The following is an 18,430-nucleotide window of genomic DNA, read 5'->3' as shown; positions in this document are numbered from 1 at the left end:
CATTGTATAGTTAAGAATGCATTGATAATATCGCGCAATTGATTTGAAAATATTATCTTGTTAAAAAGTTGATATATCAATGTCTCATTAAGATTTTAATTTAATCTTAAGTTTTTTATGATACTAATGTACAATTAGCTTACAAAAATAACAATGTAATAATAATGTAATTAAATGATGGAATAAGATAGAAATATCAAAGTAGAAATACTGATCTTTATAACTTATGCATAACAACAAATGTAATTATCACTTGGCTAAGAAAACATATTCTCAACAAATATCATAATTGTAATAAAAAACATTGCAAGAGAGATTGTTAAGTAAACTGATATAATGAGATATAATATAAGAAATTATAAATTCTACGAAATAATATGATGTAATAATATGAAATAATTTTTACGTGATAGATTCTATGTATTGCCTTGTCATTTTGTCATTACCATTATTTACTCATTAATGCAGACAATAATTAGAACATATTTTCATTATTATAGTTACACTTTCTCGCTATTATATGTATAGCATAAGAGAAATATCATAACTAAAATATATTTTAACTCAATTTTTTAGATAGAAATAAAAGATGCTTCAATTCAATTTCTTAGATATAAATAAAATTACATTTACATTGTCTACAAAACCAATGCATAAATTGTTTTGCTCCTCATAACTTTTTGTTGATATTATGGTCATACTAATTAGTATCATTTAGTAACAAGCAACGAATCTTGATCGCGTATAAATTTAATTTTAATCGCTGTCCTTTTGTCAGTCGTCGGATAAATGAATGTACAGAATGTAATTATGTATATAGGCCGTGAAAAAGAATTATACAATATTATAAAACATAAGTACGAATTAATTACATATCATTAATGTACAGAACGTTACCTATTTTTTTTTATACAATTATACGTACACAATATTCTCCCAATAGTCATATACTATATAATAAGTGTAACAATATTTAGCACTCGCACTTAGAAGCAACGCTCAGGCAGCTAGTGATTGGTCATGTGTGAGCTTTTTTACAATAAACATATTTCTTTCTTTTTCCCTTTTCCCTTTTCTTATAATTACCGTATAGGTTAGATAAAGTCTTGATGAAATTACGATATGAAGAAAGATTGAGTGTATGATTATGTGAGACGTATCGAATAAGCGCTTTCTATCGGTAATACGAAAACGTTACTTACGAACAAGCTTTCGGTTTTCATAATTTTCCTATATCGTCCGAGGATATTATTACGATCGTAAGTACGCAATTTATTTATCTCCGAGATAACGGTCAAAATAAGTATAGCAAACTATGTATAATTTAACATGGGAATATCATAAAAGACTCGTTTTAACGACCCTTGTGTTCTACTCTGCTTATCTATAGAAACCTCTATTTTGTTGTGTTCGCGTTTAAACGCGCTCGTTGGAGGGACACGAGTCTTGAATGGGCCTAAGGCTCCTGGCGAGTTTATAGTATGTAATTGGCTATAAATTTGCGATTTTAATTTAATACCGGAAAGCCGATGTATTTGACGTCGTAGATCGACCTACCGTTGTTAATACACTTGAAAATAATCTAACTCCTGTCTGTACTATTTATTTAAACGTCTACCTATATAGACGATCTAAGATTGTGATCCGTTTTTAATCAGATTTGAATTTTGGTCGCGGTAACTATTTCTTACTTGGGCAAACAAAATAAAATGTTTTCTTTTGCCAATGGCAGAGATCAGATTCAGTTTGGTAACATAATAAGTCATAACTATTTTGATTAATAATAATTAAATCCCTTGAAACATTAATATTCTATCACACACATATCATTTACATGAATGGAATCAATAAAAAATATCATGCTTTTATAAAGACAAACATAAAATTAAGTATCTTGCGGTATTTAACGACTTAAATTATCATATCAAAAAGTTCGCATGTCAAACGATTGGTTTAATCAAAGACGATTTACCTTGTTCCCTCATATCTCTACTCAAAAGCGTGTGTAATCTTTTCGTCAATATTCCTTTTATGCAATGATCTTTGCCGCTTATCAATGCGACAATAAGAATAGAATTGCTATTCTTGTCGATCTCGAGATCGAATTGTTCTTTGTGCGCGATCGTCTGTTTTGTCATTCGTCTTACACGTTTAAAAAAACGTAATCTTCGTTGAGATCCAGGTCACAGTCCCGACGCAACGACGGCCGTAGCGTCGTGATTATTGTCTGTCCTGGATTATTAATTAGAAAATTTAACGAAGGGATCGCAGCTTGAGTCTCAGCACGAAGTAAACGACCACTCTGAGACCGAGCAGAAAGCCGACTAGGGCAACAACGTCCACCCAGTAGACCGCGTTCTCCATGGACATTTGTTCGAGGAACTTTGTCGGACTCTTAAAGTGGCAGTAGTACTCGGAACACTTGAGCTTCGCCCGATTGTAACCGTACACGGAGATCATGGCACCCTCGAAACCGTATCTCACGTAACTCACATACGAGAGGAACTTCAAATATTTTGGAATGGCGTTGAAATTGATGAAGAAGCCGGAGAATAGGACGATTGGGACCGACATTACGGGTCCGATAAATACCCCAGTCTATAAGCGATAATACGGATTAATGTGAAAATTGCGGTAAAAATGAGAGGAAACAGAAGAAATTAGTCTTGTATATATGCATTTTTTTAACAAGATTTTCTTTAAATATGTATTTTATCGACATTACCTCCACGCTCATTGCTGCTCCTATCAGCAGACCGATAGATTGTGCAACTAACGATGTCAGTATACATATATTTAAGTACATAAGAAAACGCTCCGTTTCCAATGGTTGCGATGTGATAAAGTATACGATCATCACATAGGCTATAGAGTATACCATCTGCAATAATTTAATATTGTGTATGAGTCACGATGAGTCAGGCTTTAATTAAACATGGAGAACGTAAATTATACTCACTTGAAACGGCAAATCCGCCAAAGTTCTTGCGAAATAAAAGGCTTTCACCGAGTACCAATAATTTAAATGTTCTCGCACGAATACGGACATTTCCATCGGAACTGCGACAAATATGACAAAATGACGATATAATGAATTCTGTGATATATCTCGTGATGGCTACGTGATTACAAATTACTTACATGTTAATATAGTAGGCATCATCGCGGTAAACATTAGAAACATCACCGTAAAGAAGACGCATCCGGCATTACTCATAACTTCGGACGCTTCATTACCGATGTCGTAATAAATCGCACCGATCAGAAAGCCGACGATTATATGCGAAATCAATCTTACTCTTGTTAGCGTCTGTTGGAGGACAGAGTGAAAGTAGCACACAAGATGAAAACAAAATATCTTAAAATATCTTAAGTAGAGATTTTGTGCTATTTTTTGGTAAAAAAATAATGAAAGAGAAAGTATTCTGAATAATATATATTGTATTTACCATGTCTCGCATTTGCGATAGAAAAGTCCTCTTGAGCAATATCCAAAATTGCACCCAACCATTCGTCGGAAAGCCAACCTTTTGCTCTATGCTTTCCACGCTATCTAACAATGACGTTGTGCAAGAAACCGGCATATTTATCATCGTCGTGCCTGGCGGCTTTGCCACACCGTTCGGTATTAGAGCAGCGCCTTCCGATTTTGTTTGCTCTTGTGGCGATTCTTTGGCGATGTCATTTGAAACTGTCTGCGCCGCGGAGATGTCTGCTTGATGATGCTGATAATTATTGCATTTGCCATTATTCACAGCCATCACGAGCTTATGAACGCACTCGCCATGCTCTCCGCAAGCGACTTCCATCACTGAATCGATAAAATTTCATTAGCATATCTTATTATTACGATGGAAATATAATTTTGACAATTGATAAGTTTGTAAAGCAATCTATGAAATTTTAACGGTAAATATATTTTACAAAATATTGAAATATATTTTATTTAGAAATTAGAATTAATTTTATTCTTAAAAAATTAATTCATAATAATTGCACAAGATCATGGTTTAAAATTTTCTACATAGATAGAAATGTATAGATAGAAACAACAATTGAAATTTAGTTCAAATAGGATGATTACAATTTTATCGAATATTTACCGTAATCCGCTGGATTGTGATAACTTGGACAATCGAGACCCATCGATGATAAGAAGGGCACTAGGCCACCGACGTTACCCTGATATATACACTGGCCTTCGGCAAGCAGGTACAGATGATCGAACATCTCGAACAATCGCGCACTTGGTTGATGGATCGTGCATATAATGGTTCTTCCTGTAAAAAAATCCAGTATACAATGATGTTATGTTATAAACGCGAAACGTTTGTAAAAAAAAAATTTAGCAAGGATATTTACCTCCCCTACTTAAAGATTTGAGCAAACTGAGACATTGGAAACAAGCGGAACTATCTAAGCCGGAAGTTGGCTCGTCGAAAAACATAACTGGAGGGTTATTGACAAGCTCCAGCGCTATCGACAGCCTCTTCCTCTGTCCTCCACTGAGATTCTGGGTTTGCGTATTGCTGGCTTCGCGTAGGCCAAGCGTCTCAATAATCTCCTCAATCTGCATATGAATATACAAACTTCAGGAATCGAATTTTAGCTTACGTTTTTTTAAAACGCAATAAAAGAAAAATTTTCGCTCATCATACCACTACTTTCTTGGCAGTTGCGCTGATATCCTTCCCTAATTTTAAATTCGCTGAGACAGTCATTGCTTCGTAAACAGTCAGATGCGGCAAAAGTCGATCGTCCTGCATAATATAGCACGACATTTTTCGAAATCTTCTGAGATTCCTGTCCTTTCCGTTTATCAGTACTGAGCCATTTAAATGGGATGTTCTAAGACGTTATCAAAAACGATTAAAATTTTGTTATCAAAAACTTTGAGAGAATAAGATAAAATAGATACATGCAATTTTAATCATATCACATTTTGTTATTTATCCCAATATGTTATTAATTTGTTATCCTACTTACTTGTATCCTGCTAAAACATTCATAAGCGTGCTCTTTCCAGCGCCGGAAGGTCCCATAATGGCTGTTAATTCTCCAGATCTGAATTTTCCGTTTACGCATTTCAGAATAGTTTTATATCCTGCAACAAAATTGAGAAATAATGAAGAAAAATTAAAATATGTATGTTCTTCTATAATCAAAAAGTTTATTTGCAGCACGAATTATATTGCTGAAAATTTTCATAATATTGTATTTTGTGTAGAAAATTTGGAGATTAAAGCTTAATAAGCACATCATTGCATAATTATAGTAAAATATATATCAAATGTGCTATTATTAGATTTTATGATTAAAAGTGATACTATGTATGTATATTTTATGTATATATAGAAATGGATCGCGACATTTTATAATAGAAATTGTCTATTACAAGTCTTTTTCAATTTTGGCGTCGTTGATTGCCAAAGTTTTCGTTAAGATTCCTGCCAAAACTGTGATATTTTTCACATCATTGTATAGAGAATGTGTTCGAGGATTATACATCCCTCAGGCAGATAAAACCTTTGGCTGACCTCTTTATCGCTAGTGCACTTGCACCAAGAACGATGCATCTGCGCCGAAACGGGAATCTGTCCGTGCATTTCTATCGATTTTTTCGCTCAGGTCATTCACACACGTTGATAGATGAAAAGCCTACTGAACAGCTCTTCGCATATTCGACTTTCCATTTTAAATCCCATCACTCTATCATGTTGAATTATCCAGGAAATTTTTATTGCTCCGAAATGATGCAAAATTGAAACTACATCATGCCAGTATATTATTTCGAGATATAAGTAATTGCTTTCTTAAAATTAAAAAAAAAAATATGGGCGTGGATTCTCGTTCTCTTCTTATTATGCTATTTGACTTGATTTTTTTATTGTGTCTTTGAATGATGATAATGTGCACTGTGCGCGGGAACAGAAATTGACTTTCTCTTGGAATTAAAAAAATTGCCATTTTCTTTCCGAAACTTACCTCTCTTTCTGCCTTCGGACACGCTATAGGCCAGGTTCTTGAACTCCACGTCGACTGGCGGCCTTTTCGGGAGATGCGTCAGCGACACTGCCGGCCTTTTATTGCCTTGCCCGGGACTGGCGCCGCTGTGGTTCGGCACTTTCCTGACCAGAACACCACCGGTACATACTGCAGTTGCAGCCCCATTCGACGTGGTGCCATTGCAACTGCAGTGGAGATTGTTCTGCGAGCCGCTGTAACATTTTGCCCGATCGTTAATTGTTTCATTAATTAAATATATCTGCATTTGTTTGATAATACACATAAGTTTGACTTGCTTTTAATCGTAGAGAAATCCGTTAAACTGTTTCTACGTATTTTCGCAAAAATAGAACATATTGAATCATATATTATTATTGTATGCTACATTACTTTACCGCTTGATTTGAAAAGTGCATCTCGTACACATTAAAATTAAATAATTAATGCTCGACCCTTGTCATGCTACATGCAGATATACGTGTAGCGTATATTTAAGCGACAAGATTAAGAATGCATATCGATTTATTCAAAATTAATGAGATTTTGGATGTATTTTTTTTAGGAATATCCGCGAGTCATAATTATTTTAAAAACGCACAATGTTGAGGAAACGATGCGCATGTTGATCGTTCATTTATTTTAAAATTTTAATGCAAATTGTATTTATTTTACACAGAACAGATGATATCGATTCCATTAATTAATCTGTGATGTTGAGTAATGAGATGGATTGTTTTTCGGAAATGTTATTAAACGTTGAATATAGATGCGAAATTAAATGCGACACTGAATATTTAATTTATAGTTACATTCAGATTCGACATTAAATAATAGAATCTAAATATAATATTTGCTTATATTATACTATCTAAATTTTTACGATATATTTTCTGATTCATTAACTTGTAAATGCATTGATAAAAAAATAATTATTATCATATGATCCAACATATATAAGAAGCAATATCTCGCAGCTGATTACGATTTTGCGTGCGCATCGTTTCCCGTCGTAAATATATATTTTCTCTCAGCTGCGTGAAAGCTTATCATTTTCTAATATTAAAGGGAAACAAAAACGTGCACGAGATTATTTCTGCAATTTTGCGTAATCACATTCGCAGTTACTACAGCTAATCGTGATAGAAATGCTAATGTCAAAAGGATGTAAATATTTCTATGAATGTATGATTTTGTCTCTGCATTAGATTCGCAATCATGGTTTAACTTTTTTGCGAAAAGCATGAGACCATGTTCATCAAAAGAATTTTTTTTCTCATTTTTTTTATTACTAGTTTCATCGACAGATCTATGATCTATTTATATTTATTGCATCCACCTATCAATACATTTAAAATTATTTTGGCCATCTTTAAGAAATATTGAATGTATATAATAGTATACAGAAAAATAGAACTTTGGATGCATTTTTTTCATATAAAAAATATTATTTTTAAATTCACTTTGAAAGATTTTTCGTAAATTAAGTAGTTAGAAAACACAATATGATATTTTTAAAACTAATTTTGATTTATTATCTTTATATTTTGCATGAACACAAAAGTATATTACACTTCAATGGAATATTTTGAGATACATGTCTTTGTATTTTTAATTTCTAATATAATGGATGATTTAGTAGAGTAAAATTTAACAAAAATGCTAATGTTATCTTCAATTAACATCTTCATATGCATATGATTGATATCTTCATATGAATAATAGAAATTTTCTAGACTTGCATATAGACTTTTAATTATTTCTAAGCATTTCTCTATATAGACGTACGTGTTAAGTTTTATAACACTTTGTCCTTTACGAAGTTTTATCCTATAAGTCTTTCTCGTTTTCATTAATTTTTCAGGTGTGACATAAGAACATAAGTATAGCCTCTAAAAATTTTAAATACTAAATAAAGTATTAAATTTTCTATTTTATCACGCAATTACGCAATTACGGGAAACATATCCAACTTGTAATAAAAAGTTAAATTACATCTAGTTATTTCAATAAAAAATATATATATATAACTTGTATAATTTTTATATATAGCAAAATTGTGTGTGTGTGTGTGTGTGTGTGTGTGTGTGTGTGTGTGTGTGCGCGTGTGTGCGTGTGCGCGTGTGCGCGTGTGTGCGCGTGTGCGCGTGTGCGCGTGTGCGTGTGTGCGTGCGTGCGTGCGTGCGTGTGTGTGTGCGTGCGTGCGTGCGTGTGTGTGTGGGTGTGTGGTGAAAGCATGCACGTAAAAGCATGTATGTACAATCTCTTCATTCGCTCGACAGATTCAAAAGAATCACGAAGAAGACGCGTCTTTGTCCAGTCCATTATGACTGTTTTTCTGTTATCACTTATTGTGAGTCACAGACTCGTAGAAGGCAAAACGGCCGACTATATGTCGCGATATTTCATTGATACTTCTTCTCAAGAAATTTCAATTTATATTAAACTTTAATCGCACATATTTATGTTAATACAAGTATGTCTTATGCGCATATTCCTTAGTTTCGATATTTCCAAGTTCGAGGAATGCTTAATCGAAACTTCGAGGTCAGAAACCTTGACCGTGGTCATCTATATGGAGACATACCCCGAGACAATTAGTATCGATTGTCATTCCAAGCAGTATAGTTTTTCGATATCGAATATTCTTAAATATTCTAAAGCTATCGCTGTCCCTTTCATTTATAGATTTTCGGACGATTTAAAGTCAATGATTGATGAAATTAATCATTAAATTAACGAAATTAATACGATCGTCTTTATAAAACATAATAATGGTTTGCTGATTATTTTTATATAAAGATAAAAACTTTTATAACTAATTAAGTCTTAACATAATTTTATTATGCTGTCAATTTTTTGCAATTTTCTTTCTTTCTTTTACAACTACAGAAAAAGTTTTTATATAATTGTGCGTGATATGTTTTCAATCTTTTGCTTTTTATTCTTACATGTTCATTATATATATTTTCGCGTAGAAATTTTATTTTATTATAACATGTTTTCAACAATTCATTATTTATCGATCTATAATTCAAATGTCTAATTTACGCAACAAATTACAAATGGCTGTGATTGATTCAGTGATGCATTGCTAGCAAAAGAATGTTTAAAGGGATTTTTTATTTGTATTGTTGTTACATTCTATGTTATTTATAATCTAATAACAAAAATTTTGTTGTTTTGATTATTTATGTATTTATTAGTTATTTGTTATGATTATGTTGGATTTTTCAATTTCGAATAATGCACAAAATAAAGAATCACTTACCCGTGGACCGCATTGTTGAGATTTTCCAGATGGAGGGATGGAGGGGGTGATCTGATTGTCACCTGATTACTTCCACCTGGAATAAATTGCACCTGTTCATCGCCGCTGTATCTGGATGCACTGCCACTGCTCAGAGTAAGATTCTTTAGATCAGCCATCATCCAGTCGTACTGGAAAGAATAAATATTCATGTTAACATAAAGTTTCATAAAATTAAACAATAAGTTTATTTTTACATTTATATAATTTTTATTTTTAAATATGCTAAAAATACTACTAAAACTATTTTAAAATAATATTAAAAAATAAGTCTAAACTATCAAAGCTATATTCCGCTAAGAATATTTAGACAATGTACAATACTTGGAATTCCATTAGGACATTTTGTGCACTTAAGGTAATAGCTCAGAATTGTCGGAGTATTTAGAGACTTAATCTTTTTAAAATCAAGGTAATAAAGAAATTTTAAAATTAATGTTATATTTTATTCTAACAAATAAAGAATATAATTTTATTGAACAAATTTTGATACAGATAAAAATGAAAATTTATTTAATACTAACAAATATAAAGTAGTTCTAAACAAAAATTTATTTATTATCTACAAATAAATCTTCTATTTCATTTGTTAGAATTAATTCATCATATGAAATAAAATTTGTCCAACTTTGAATATAGTAAATTTTTTATTTGTATTTTGTTTTTATACAACACCTTACTCTAGGAAGTTATAAAATTTTTATTCATGAATTTATACTCGAGCAACAAATTTGTGAATTTATACACAAACAACGAAAATTATATGATTTATTGAGTTTAACGAGTAAATTTTGTAATTAGTTAAAGAGAATAAAATATTATATATTACGTATCAAATTAATTACGCTTTGCAAATATGTGCGATATATCTAATATGTACTTTAACGTTTTATATAGATGCGTGCAAATCTAAACACTACTTAAATACTAATTAAATACATAAAATATCAAAATAATGCTTTCTCATTATTAATATAAAATTTACGAGGATTTAAACGACAAAAATATGTTAGCTATTTATGAACAAAAATAGCTAGAGTCACTTACTACATTCTTTATGCAAATTATCATGTAAATCAACAAAAAATGTAATCACGTATACAAGCTTTCCGGGTGCAGATGTACTGAACGAGCGCAAATCAAGCAAACTTTGAATAATCGTTTCTTTCTAGCTAGAGAAAGAGGAATATAATGTTTCATTGAGAGAACTATGTCGCTTTTATAAATTCACCTAATGTGATCGACATATATATCGTAATATATGTCAAATTAATTGTAATTAAGACGCATTACATTTTAATCAAAAAGCAAAAATAATTTATGCTGTATGATTAAGAAATCGAATGACGCAAAAGAAAGTGGAACTATGACTAACATTATTATAATGTTTTGTAAATATATAGTTTCTTAATATATGGTCAGATTTCTTCTCGAGAAATCGACAAATATAATGTTATTATTGATTATTATATTTGCGACGTACTTCTTTCTTGACAGAAGATAACTTCAATATCGAATTTGTTCTTCTTGATAAGGACAAATTATCTATATCACATATAAATTGACGAGTAATATTTGCCGATTAAATAAAAAAAAGACAAAGAGAAGATAAACTTTTTATATGTAAAAAGAGAAAAAAAAAGTGTAAATAATAACAATAGAGAAAATAATATAATTAGTTCTTTGTCAATTCAAGAATGAAAAGAAAAAGGAATAGCGCTTATCGATTCTTAGAGTATAAAAAATCCTAAAGGAGATTAATTCGACATCGCATACTATAATTCAGAGCATATCTCTTATGTACACAAAATCCCATTGATGCGACACTCTCGGGCTCTCGCTGGCTCAGAATCTCGAAAATCGAAGGGATCAATTTGCAGTTATGCGCCTATCGGGAGTCAGTTACGGGTTACGGCGCGTGCTGTTTTTGCACAACATGCACGTGTTAGGAATCATGTCAGTTGCGTGTTTGTGATACATGATTCGTGCAATTGCATATTGCGCACACGAGATACAACAGCGTATTTCATTGTCGTTGAGACCGCTGCGTCAGCAGCTCTCAGTTGGGCGTGAGAAGATCGAGATGAGGTCTCGCAATCCGCTTTATTGTTCCAAATGACGTTCTAGAATTGCTCTTCGGTCGCTAGGGGATCTTCTTTAAACAGCTAAATCTTTCGATCAAGCCGAAAACAAAATATCCGCTTAGTCGTTTCAAGCTCTTATTAATTAAACGTTCTACTCACAACGGAATCAATTCTGCAGGTCCGATAAGATACGAAAGCACGCCGAGATATTTGAATACGAGAAAGAGATTTTTCTTTTTAATTCTGAATGTGGTGCTAAGATAGAGTTCAAATGAATCCCTAACAAGTCGCGCTTAGCGTAAGATTCATTTTCCGATATTAATGACAATAATCGTGAGCTGATGCTGGCAACGCTCCAATTGATAAAATTTTAATTCAGGCATAATAAAAGACGTAATTACTTCGCATCTTATCATCTTATGCGAAAGAATAATTGAGAGAGTAAATTTACGATTTTTTATTCACACAATTTTTAAAATTAATTAAATTATATTTAACGGAAAATATATATGTATATACTCTATCCATACATAGACAAAAAAAATTAAATTTAATTAATTAAAACTCTTTGTAATTCATGATAAATTTCTAAATTTGTGTGTATGTACTATAGTAGTAAACTCCTCGTTTAATAGAATACTTAATTAAACAGAGTTTAATTTTTATAATAGCGAAAAACATGCAAAAAGATTATTATTAAAAAGTAAAACTTGTCATTAACCGGCAACAGACAATAATTCTCCGAATAGAAATGTGATCATTCGGTTTGATATGCGCAAATTCTTCTCGTTAAATTGTAATGTCGCATATATACACGACGCGGGCACGATGCAACACTTTTATCGTAATATGTTTGTCTAGTTGCCGCTGATCAAGATATCTATTAAGCCTCTAGCTCATACTAACCCGTATCTTGATTCTATTTCTGAAAGGCATTTGAATATGCGGAGAAAATCGAAAATTTTGAAGTGTTTATTCAAAACTTTATTGAAGTGAATCACGTCATGTTTAAATGTATCTCTAATAATAGACTATAAAAGTCATAAAATAAGATGCTCTAAACGCATAATGATAGCAGTTACAAAAATAACGTACGTAATGCATCTCTATCAAAGATTCTTCCGTGAGCTGCAAATAATGCTGCGTATCACGGAAAATAAAAGACGTCTAAACTAATTGCATTTGAATCAAAATATGTAGAAATAATCTGTACAATCACGCGATATCGGTCGTTTCGATAATAATTCATGCAAATTACAGTTATAAGCCGTATATCTTCATCATTTATCAAATTGTCAAAGCATCGCACATTAGAAAAATAGAAAAAATATCAGAATTGATATTTTTGAATGGGCAAAGGCATTTTTTTCTTTAGAAAAATGCGAAGAAATGATATGTCGATGACCGAATAAAGTATCCACTATTATGTGATCAGTGTCTTTATCTGTCAGTGTCAGTGTCACATATACATAAATAACATTCAATTTCATGACGCGTTATATTATACGTATTATTTCGTAAATTTAATTAATGATGCATTGATTAGTACATTAAAAAGAGATTCGCGAGAATTAATTAATTTTTTCCTTTTTCAATCGATTACTGAATAATGAGGGATAGGTAGATGCAAAGTAAATTCGTAGTATCCATGTTGCACAGCCACAAAGAGTTAAGGGTAGCATCAAAACTGTTATATGTCCACATATATACGCTTTAATTTTAAAAGGCAACTCACCCTCGGACGAAAGTGGGCTCAGCTACGTGGATCGCGACGTCTGAATTCATACCACGGCGATGACGCTCTGCATCTTCGATCTGTCAAATTCTTCGATCTGTCAAACTCAAAACAAAGATGTGTTTCAGGTACAAAGCGATCACGAGGTGATCACACTAGTCTTTGCACTGAACCAAGGATGTGCCACGATATTCCACGCGATTCCACTCCACGTATCGACTTTATTCGCCAGGTTACTGTAATGTACACTAGTAACTATAAAACTTTATTAGTTCCGGAGTCGTTCCCGAGTGTCGTTACAAGGACGATCGATCGCGGACGCGTGTACGCAGATGATTTCCGGATCGATCTGACCGAACGCACCGAACGGATTCACAACATATACTGCGACTGATGCGAGGGAGAACACCAAGATCCCCGACAAGGCACCAACGCGATCAGCTGTCGAGCTATGCACCTCCACTCCAACGACGAAATGAGCCGAGCTCGAGAGTGGCGAGGTCCAGGAACGGCAACGACGTTCTAGCTGCTCCGGTCCTTTATTTGTTTGTCGTCGTCTGTTGGATATGCAAATAAGAAAATTTATATTTATTTCTAATATCAGAGCTGTTTTCTTATATTATCTTTGTTTCATACAAAATTAATTTCATAAATTCATAAAGAAATTGTAGCAAAGTTATACATTCCACAAACAAAGGAAAAACGTTAATCATTTTTTGCGTATATTTTATCGTATATTTTATATCTGGGAAAAAGCTTTGGTTTATTTCATACTAATATATGTAACGTAATTTAATATTTAATATTTAATATTTTTTTATATTATTGAAGAAAATTGTTATCTTTCTATTTCTCCTTAATGCTTTTCGCTCGCAGTTCTTGATTCGCGAATATTTATCTCATTCTAACAGATTTTTTGTATTTTACTTATCGCTATCACAAATTAAATCAAGAATAGTCATGTTCCTGTATTATTAACATATTCACGATAAATATTAGACTTTAAACGGTGAAGTATTCATCATGCATGTAATGCATTTTATCATCAATAGCGACTAGATATGCCATTGAGTGTGCTATTATAGTAACTTAATTGTGTATGCTTTAAAGAAATTAAATTTCTTCTGTGTACTTCGAAGATTAATCTTTGTTATGTATTTAATTATAGGTGCAATATTAAGTTTTGTGTATTAAACATTAATTTAGATATATTAATCATTAAATTGTGATATAATTATAAACACGTCATTATTTTTTTGTCTCTATGAAATTCCGTTATTAAGAAAAAAAAAACGTGATTGTAAAGGAATGTTTCCTGTTGCACACTTTCTGGTAACCACAATGATTCAGGATAATGACACAGCGGATTTATCATTTTTCATTACTTGCTCACATAATTATTCTTTATATAAGAAACAAAGTAATCATTCCATGTTACCAATTTATTACTTTATTTAAATAATTTATAAATTTTAGACTTTATATAAAATATAAAATATTACTTGGGTATAAATGACAAAAAGAGAGTGTCATAGCACATGTTTGACATTGTTGTATTATTAAATAAAAGGAATAAAATAGATTTATGGATTTGTTAATTCAATGTAACATTTAAAGGACAAGTCTCTCGGCTCTTTAAAGATGTTACACAGGGAGCTATTTCTTCGTTGTACGACGTTGATTCACGCGCATGCACGACAAAGCAAGGTTGTACCGTACGAGCGGAATTTCTATCTACGTTTATGCGAATATGGACCTTACGAATCGCCGCGAGTATTCTAGGAAAGCATGACGAAGAGCGCGCGGGCGGACCGAGCGGAACGATGATAGAAAATAGGAGTGGGAGACTATAATTTCTCGGGCAAGTGAAGAGGAAGGGTAAAGGAAGGAAGGAGAAAGGAGAGAACTGACATGAGCTACTATGGGTCGATACTCTAGCACTGAACTCGTTGGTGATACTCACCGAGTGCAGTTGCACCGACGCGAGTACGTTTGCACCGAGGTCAGTACCAAAGGCTATTTGCCTGATATCCTCGAACGACGAGAAGATTCAAGAGAGAGGGATGTAGAAGCACAGGACGGAAATCCCGTTCGATGGACACTTGCACTCGTGAATGAGGATCAAAATTTGAGTTCAGTTCTCTGACGCAAGTCTGTCGATCTATCATGTCGTGATTGATTACATATGATGTTTATTGCATTCGTCGAAGCATACGTAGGAGTACATGTATTTTGTTAATAACAATTGGGGTTCCCTTATTGACATATGTAGAATTTGATGAACAATCTAAAAACATCGTAGACAGTTAAAGAGAAATGTATTTTAACATATCACATACACAGATTTTCCTGTTTTTATTTATTCCATAGATTTTTTTATTTATTTTAATATACCTTTCATGGCTTGAAAATTATTGCCTCTAGATAACTATACGATAGAAAAATATATCTTTGATATACATATATATACTTCTCAAAGAACTTTGAGAAGAAAGAGAATTTAAAAAACACAAAACTTTATGATGTTTTCTTTTATTTCTGTCAGTATAAATAAACATAATAGCTGAAAGTTAACGCATTTGAAAACTGCTGCTGATAGTTGCAAGAACTAAGAAGAATTGTTTTGACAGTAGAAAAACATAAGAGATCAATTAAAATACTATTTATTTAATATTTATTATAATTTTTTACTTATCTCTGAATTATCTTGACTTCTGTACTTTATTCTTTAATATTTCTTAGACTTTTGAACATCGAACGTTTGATTATTGTCACGTCATACTTGTCACGTCTCCAAGCTGCAAGTGGAATATTTTATAATTATCTTATTATAGATTTTCCTGCTTCTTCTTGGCAAACTTTGCATCTGTATGATTAAGAATAAAGTTTTTGCTGCCTCTATCATACAATCTTCAGTTTTTGTTAAACGCGACAAATACCGGTCAATAAATGAAACGTAGTTTTTAAATTAACATTTTATAAATTTGATAAAAAATTCTCATGAATAATTTTCTGCTCGAGAGACAAGACTTATGTTCTATGCGAAACAAAACCTACGCTAACGAGCTGACAAAAAAAAGTAGTGCTAGATTTTCACAAAGCAATTCGTATTATTTAGAATTTTCACTTTTTAAAAATTCTGGTGCAAAATTAAAACGATTCAATGTGGGATATGTATCACTTTTATCTACAAAATAATAAAAAAATTTATATCACTTTTTATTGCAAAGTTTTGCTTAACAAGAAAAAATAATGCAAATAAAACAAGTGTACACATTGCAGATATAAAAGAGTCATGACTTGAATTGATTTTCTGATTTCCTTTTAATACGAGAATTATAAATTACTTGTTGGAGAATTTTTCTATAATTTTGCCTATTTATTTTATTTAAGGAGATATTTTTTTAGTTCAAGTATGTCTTTCGAGCGAGCCAATAAAGCCGTCACGATCTGTCTGCGGATAAGTCCGGACACGTGTTAAGAACCTCAGGTGTTTCCTGAGATACGGATGACGAGATGACGATCGTACGTGCCGAGATAGCTAATACAGATATTCCTATGTTTTAATAATACTGGGAATGTGCCAAACCATGTTCCAACATTTATAATTCTGATGTATCTTAAATGAGGAACAACTCATCAGTATGAAACAAGTAGTAATAATTAATTCTGCGATATAAAATATTGGTAAGAGTACATCTGGTAAAAAATTTCACATATATTTTTAAAATATAAAACTATTTAATTGAAATATGGAATAATGTTGAATTGTGTTTGGAAAAATGCCCACTCTCTTTTGTTCTTCAACACATAAATACACGCATAAGTACAAAATATGAACTGTGCAGATTCAGATAAAAAATTCTTTTACGGAGTAATGAGTACTTTTCAAACATTACATTGCCAGAATTATCAGAAATATTTAAGGCATTATATTCTTTCATATATTTTAATACAGACAATATACTGAAACTTTGACAGCACTGCAATGCAATTAACAATGTGATTTTTCATGACGTGGTTACTCAGTGATCTGAGGTACATAATTAATTTCCAAGTCTTGAAAGTTTTACAAATTAGGAATGGTCAAAGATCTACAGAATACATCAGAGACATAAGATTAAAATTTACACCGATGCCTTTTTTGATGCCTCGTACTTCCGCCATTTGTGTTCTTCATCGTTGTCAGTTATTTCCAGTACACGTGTACTACACAACGATAATTTTTATGTTGATTATGCATGACTAATGACCCCGATCTAGCAATCTCAAGGTTTGTTACGTCCGTCGATCTCTTTATTCGTAAAATAAATGTGATGCAGATTATTCATTATATCCGTAGAGATATGGTTTTATATGATAATAAAATGAACGTACAGAATCGATCGATTTGCTCGCACGAAACGAGCAACGCATTTGCGTGGGTGTTACAGATCAGAGATATTATCGCGTAATTATGCGTTCATTTACCAAGTTTTTTGCATAATAAAATCATTTATATTTAGCCATTTATCATTAGAAGGTGTCATCAAAATTTCTCATCTAAATATCAAATCTATAATATATAATGCAATTTGTGTAACATAAAAATATATAAACATGTCACATGAATATGTGAAATCAATCGAGATAAATTTTTATGGAGACATCACAATTTTAATTTATCAATTTATCAATTTATTAAATTAAATTTTTTAAGAATAGTGTACTACACGCATTTAATTATAAATATAATTTCCTAATATTAAATTATCTTTGCTTAACATTAATTATTTACATAATCATTTATTTATTTATATATTAAAAGTAATTGTTTAATTATATTTTATTTTTTAATTGTTTAATTATATTTTATTGTTTTATCTTCCTTAAAAAGCTGGCATTTCTCAAAAATATGAAACATTTTAGGGTCCTTTGTTCTATGCATAAAGTGTTGCAGGTGACGTGAATACTTAGCGCGATTGACTCACAAAATGCTGCAAGCCACTTGTCGCGCACCGTAAGTTTTGTCTGATATTTAATTAACGAAGAAATTACTTCAATAAGCAAACTGCAGCCGTAATATATTAAATGCATCGAAATTAAAGAAGAACCGCGACATTCTTTCGTTCGTTAACTCCTACTTAAATGCACTTTTTCTCAGAACAGCTAATTGTTGATAAGTGGCGATAATGGGAAGAAAGAGGAGAAAATACTCGCGTGAATTGTAAACGTTTCATTCTGTTAATTTAAAAACAAAATACAAAATATTATTGAAACACAAAGCGCACAGGGCATATAATAAATTTGCGATATAAA

At 31.9% G+C, this 18,430-nt stretch overlaps 1 protein-coding gene across 1 annotated transcript; it reads right to left on the bottom strand.

The window, feature by feature from the left end:
* Positions 1-1,730: 1,730 nt before the first annotated feature.
* On the bottom strand, positions 1,731-13,641 carry LOC126851175 (ATP-binding cassette sub-family G member 4). The gene is made up of 12 exons (XM_050594849.1): positions 13,133-13,641; positions 9,275-9,444; positions 5,986-6,218; positions 4,987-5,104; positions 4,659-4,848; positions 4,363-4,570; positions 4,104-4,280; positions 3,450-3,811; positions 3,142-3,310; positions 2,960-3,060; positions 2,726-2,881; positions 1,731-2,598 (listed from the first exon to the last, which is right to left on the bottom strand). Exons 2-12 carry the CDS (start codon positions 9,433-9,435, stop codon positions 2,254-2,256), a joined length of 2,220 nt encoding a protein of 739 aa, XP_050450806.1. The 5' UTR covers positions 9,436-9,444; positions 13,133-13,641; the 3' UTR covers positions 1,731-2,253.
* Between the last annotated feature and the right edge of the window lie 4,789 nt (positions 13,642-18,430).

This window comes from Cataglyphis hispanica, chromosome 7 (genome assembly GCF_021464435.1).
Source record: "Cataglyphis hispanica isolate Lineage 1 chromosome 7, ULB_Chis1_1.0, whole genome shotgun sequence".
Taxonomy (NCBI): Eukaryota; Metazoa; Arthropoda; class Insecta; order Hymenoptera; family Formicidae; genus Cataglyphis; species Cataglyphis hispanica.
The sequence above is the reverse complement of the archived record's forward strand: the minus strand, read 5'-3'. Positions and strand labels throughout refer to the sequence as shown.

Excerpts from the sequence above, each read along its gene's own strand:
- LOC126851175 (XM_050594849.1), bottom strand. The coding sequence starts at position 9,435 with ATGATGGCTGATCTAAAGAATCTTACTCTGAGCAGTGGCAGTGCATCC. Across the intron at positions 5,105-5,985 it reads GTCCGAAGGCAGAAAGAGAG|GATATAAAACTATTCTGAAA; the intron begins GTAAGTTTCGGA and ends ATTTTGTTGCAG. Across the intron at positions 4,849-4,986 it reads AATGTTTTAGCAGGATACAA|AACATCCCATTTAAATGGCT; the intron begins GTAAGTAGGATA and ends ATAACGTCTTAG.